The sequence below is a fragment of the Carlito syrichta genome, unplaced genomic scaffold (genome assembly GCF_000164805.1).
Source record: "Carlito syrichta isolate Samal-C Ts95f unplaced genomic scaffold, Tarsius_syrichta-2.0.1 Scaffold91568, whole genome shotgun sequence".
NCBI classification, from domain to species: domain Eukaryota; kingdom Metazoa; phylum Chordata; class Mammalia; order Primates; family Tarsiidae; genus Carlito; species Carlito syrichta.
In genome coordinates, this window is record NW_007035664.1 from 197,669 (window position 1) to 202,541 (window position 4,873).

At 41.4% G+C, this 4,873-nt stretch overlaps 1 protein-coding gene across 1 annotated transcript in view; it reads left to right on the forward strand.

Moving 5' to 3' along the window:
• LOC103261994 (PR domain zinc finger protein 2-like) overlaps window positions 1-4,873 on the forward strand; it is a 56,684-nt gene that overhangs the window by 30,228 nt on the left and 21,583 nt on the right. Inside the window, exon 5 of the mRNA XM_021713075.1 lies at window positions 4,676-4,780. Within this exon, the coding sequence (XP_021568750.1) occupies window positions 4,676-4,780 (105 nt within the window). The remainder of the gene's footprint in view (window positions 1-4,675; window positions 4,781-4,873) is intronic.

Genomic DNA, 4,873 nt, shown 5'->3' on the forward strand with positions numbered 1-4,873 from the left:
CCAGGAGCGGCTGCTGCACTCCAGTCTGGGCAGAGTGAGACTCCAACTCAAAAAAAAGAAAAAAAAAAAAAATTCCTGCAAGTTAACTGTTAAGGCTACTATTCATCCATTCATCTATTCGCTAGTTTGACAAATATTTACTGAGTGCCTGCTGTGTACCAGGTGCTCTCCTGTAGTAGTGAACAGGAGAGACAAGGTCTCCGGTCTCATGTATCTTCCTTTTTAGGAGGGAGTAGGCAGATAATAAACAAGTAAATAACTAAACAAAATAGTTTCAGGTAGTGATAAGTGTGTTGAAGACAATTCAGTGTGATATAAAGTGACAAGGTAGAGGAGGGCTGCTTTGTCTCCAGGGGGTCAGGGAGGGCCTTTCTAAGAAAAGGCATTTGAACCCCCACACTGAGGATGGGAAGGAGCTAACCATGCAAAGATCTGTGGGAAGAGCAATCCAGAAGAGGGGCCTGTGGAAGCAAAGGCCTTGAAGTAGGAATAAACTCATCAAAAAAAAAGAATAGAACACCAGGCTGGTGAGGTGGGCAGGGGCCAGATTGGGGTGTGGCGGGGGTGGGTGGCTACGGTTCATGGGGAAAAGGAGTTTTAGTCTTAAGTGCAGTTCACTACTAGAGAGTTGAGGCTGAGAACTGACTTATGACTTTTAAAATGTCATGTGAGGGACTGGATTGTGGGTGGGTAATAGTGGATGAACTCTGTGTTCTAATGGTTCCAGAGTATTTCTCTCATTTTTATTTTTTTATTTTTTTATTTTTTTGAGTTGGAGTCTCACTCTGTCACCCAGACTGGAGTGCAGTAGTATGATCCCAGCCACCGCAGCCTCGACCTGCTGGGCTCCAGCAATCCTCTCACCTCAGTCTTCCAAGTAGCTGGAACTACAGGCGCGCGCTAGCATGCCTGGCTAACTTTTGATTTATTGTAGAGACGAGGTCTCGCCAAGTTGCCCGAGTGGGTCTCAAACCCATGGGCTCAGGCAATCCACTCGTCTCAGCCTCCCAGAGTGCTGGGATTGTAGGCTGAGCCACCGAGCCTGGCCTATTTCTCTCATTTTAAAAATATTTCTGATACTTTTTTCTAATATTCCCGACGTAACAATATTAGCACCCTTGTTTCTTCCTCATTGGTTTGGTAAAATTTCAAACTTATACACACTGATATTTAGAGAAGACCATATACTTGGTTTTATAAAGCCTGTCTGAACCCAAAAGAAAACTTAGAAGAGTTTAGTCATTTTGTTGTTTTGTTATTTTTTTCCTTTGACATAAAAATATATTTTAAAAGAAGTTGTTTGGTTTTAGTTTGATTTTATTTTTGTAAATGTGGTTTATGTTTCTTTCATTTAAGGGTGTAGTTTTTCTTCTGGATTTGACCTAAAAATGCCAAGAAGTGCAGAAGAAAAAAAAAAAAAAACAGTACAGAAGAAAATAATTCTTGTTTTAAAAAATATATTATTATTTTCCTCTACATAAGGGTCTGCCACTGGTATAGCTATTTTAATATAAAGTGGGAAAAACACATGTAGCTCTATGAAATAATTACCACCTCCGTTTCTAACCATTCTGAAAGCTCTTCAGCAGCTAACAAATAGGTTTCTTTTGATCAAGCACTTTACTAGCCTGTTAGCCTTTTAGAAATGTTATGTTAGATTTTTGGTACAGATTCTGGTGTGTTTTCATATTGCGTGTTTTGCACCAACACACAAGGATCTTAGGACATGATTGCCCTCCTAAGTAAAGCGTTTGTGTGGTTATTTAACTTCAGGTTGCTAGTGCAGTTTGCTCTTCACTTCAAGAATAAGCTTAAACTCTTATTCTTGGAGGTATCTTGAAAATGTCTGGTGGTGTCTTCCAGCCAGTTTTCTGGTTATGCTGTTTGGGTTACGAATATATTAGGAATGCACTTGTCATGTTCTTTTTAACTTTGGCTTTATTTTAAGACTTTACATATTTCTGAGAACCCTAGCCATTTCAGATATCATTTGAAAGCACCATTTCATTCATATGCAACTTATAACAAAAAATAGAGAAACAAGCCATACATTTGGAATTTACATCCTCTAGAAACGGTTTACTTTAAAATAAGTCTGTTTTTCCAACAGAAACAGATTAGTTTATCAGAATGCCAAAGAAGCGTTTGCAGTGACTGTTTTAACTCATTAATATCTTACATACGAAGTTTTTTGGCTAGGTTCAACTGGTTCAAGAGGAGAAATAATATACTGGTTCACAGATAAGAAAATGACAGATTTTAGCTATGGGTGGTGGGGGGAGCAAAGGAAACAGTGGCTGGTTTTTTTATTTTAAAGAATTTAGAATACTTTGAAATTTGGACTGTGCAAACAGTAAGAGTTCTATAGAGAATGAAACGAGGTAATATTTACTTTTAAGGACTTTATCTAGACTATAAGGTATGTTGAAGTGAGGAATTTTGTTTCTTCTTTTTTTTTTTTTTTGAGTTGAAGTCTTACTCTGTTACCCAGGCTGGAGTGCAGTGGTACGCTGACAGCTACCACATCCTCAACTTGCTGGGCTCAGGTGATCCTTCCCCGTCAGCATTCCAAGTAGTTGGAACTACAGGTGTGGGCTACTACACCTGACTAATTTTTAAATTTATTGTTGAGATGAGGTCTCGCCAAGTTGTCCAGGCTGGTCTTGAACCTGTGGGCTCGGGTAATCCTCTCACCTCTGCCTCTCAAAGTGCTTGGATTAGAGGTGTGAGCCACTGTGCCTGGCCATCTATTTTGTTTCTATACTGACATCTTGGATGGAATTCCCCTCCCACCAAAAAACCAAGATCATTCTATAATATACCTATAATGCAATGATCAAAATCAGGAAGGTAGGTAACACTGACACATTATTTTGTTAGCTAATCTGTATGCCTTACTCAGATTTTGTCAGTTGTTCCAATCATGTTTATAGGAAAAGAAAATTTTGTTGCATTCAGTTTTCATGTCTCGGTAGCCTCCTTTGTTTGGATGGTACCTTAGTCTATGTTTTATATCCTTTCAGTTTTGAGGAGAACTGGCCAGTTATTTATTTATGTATATATTTATTTAATGAGCCAGAGTCTCTCTTTGCCACCTAGGCTGGAGTGCAGTGGCAAGATCACAGCTCATGGCAGCCTTGACCTCCTGGGCTCAGGTGATCCTTCCACCACCAGCATCCCAAGTAGCTGGGACTACAGGCATGGGTCACCATGCCCATCTAATTTAATAAAAATTTGTTTTTTTGTGGAGATGTGGTTTTGTTATGTTGCCCAGGCTGGTTTTGAGCTCCTGGGTTCAAGCAATTCACCTGCCTCAGTCTCCCTTGGGATTACAGGTGTGAGCCACCTCACCAGGCCTGGCCAGTTATTTTATAGAATGTCTGAAAGTTTGAGCTTCTTTTATGTTTCATCATGATTGAATTCCACTTAAATATTTTGGGCAGAAATCACCCAGAAGTGATGCTGTGTTCTCTGTATATAATATCAGGAGCCATATGATGTCTATTTGTCTCATTACAAAAATGCTGGGGTTTTTTTGTAATTGATATTTTATGAGGAGATATTTGAGACCATGCAAATACTTTTTTACTCCTCAAACTTTTACATACTTTTTATGATTCTTGTCTGAATTAATTATTACTGTGATGGCTGCAAATAGTGAATTTTTTTTTGTTTTTTGAGTAGGAGTGTCACTCTGTTACAGGCTGAAGTGCAGTGGCATACTCACAGCCACTGTAGCCTTGGCCCACTGGGCTCAGGTGATTGTTCCACCTCAGCCTTCCAAGTAGCTGAACTACAGGTGCATATCACCATGCCCAGCTAATTTTTAATTTATTGTAGAGACAAGATCTTGCCAAATAGCCCGCCCAGGCTGGTCTTGAACCCCTGGACTCAGGCAGTCCTCTTGCCTCGGCCTCCCAAAGTGCTGCGATTACAGGTGTGAGCCACCGTGCCCTGCCCAAATGGTTACTTGAAAAAAAAAAAAAATCCCATCTTTTTTTTTTTTTTTAACCGATTAGTTGGATCTACTTTAAGGATGAACTTTCCTTTTGTGTTCATTCCTTCCTTTCTTCATTTATATCAGTATAGACTGAAGACTGATGGATTCTTATTTTGTTCACTGAGTTTTAGATGGCATTTTACTTGTATTGATACTGTTGAAGCTTTTGAAAATCCAGTAAGTTGTTTCCCCAGATTCCGTTGAGCAGTTGAAACTTTCTGCTTAGTAGATTTTTTTCCTCCGGGATCTTGTTCTCGGTGGAATAGATATGAATAGGACCTTTCCCAGTCCCTCATGACTGGTAAGAATTTAATGTTTTAGGAGCATACTACATGGGAAGTATTTTCCTGTACATTGAAGAGTTAAATGTGAAATCTTGCAGTCTGGTGCACAGGCAGGTTGGTGGCAATGCAGGGATAGTCCCCTGTCCCTGCGCTGCCTCTCTGAACATTTGTGATATCAATAGCGGCGCACTTATAAATGTGCAGGGGCATACAGATTTTTCTCGTTATCATGCTCAACTTGCTCTTGGACTCGGAGACGTGCGCTGGTAATGATCTTTCGGCTCTCGCTTTCCTGCCGCCAGCTTCTTTTTAATCAGGCTTTAAATTTCTCCTCAACTTAGATTTCATGGGCAATATGGTTCCATGTTTATTTTCTCTTCGGCGTGGGTAGCCATGGGCTTTGAGCGGTGAGATGCGACGGCATCGGGCGGTCTGCGTTGAAGCACAGGGCTGGCCGGTGCGTGTCGCCGGCCTGTCTGCGCGCCGCCGGGCGCCGGTGAGGTCCTCCTTCCAGCAGAGGGTTCCCGCCGGGCGCGCCGGGCCCCGAAGGGTTAAGGAGCGCTTCCTGCCGGCCGGGCTGCGCGGCGCC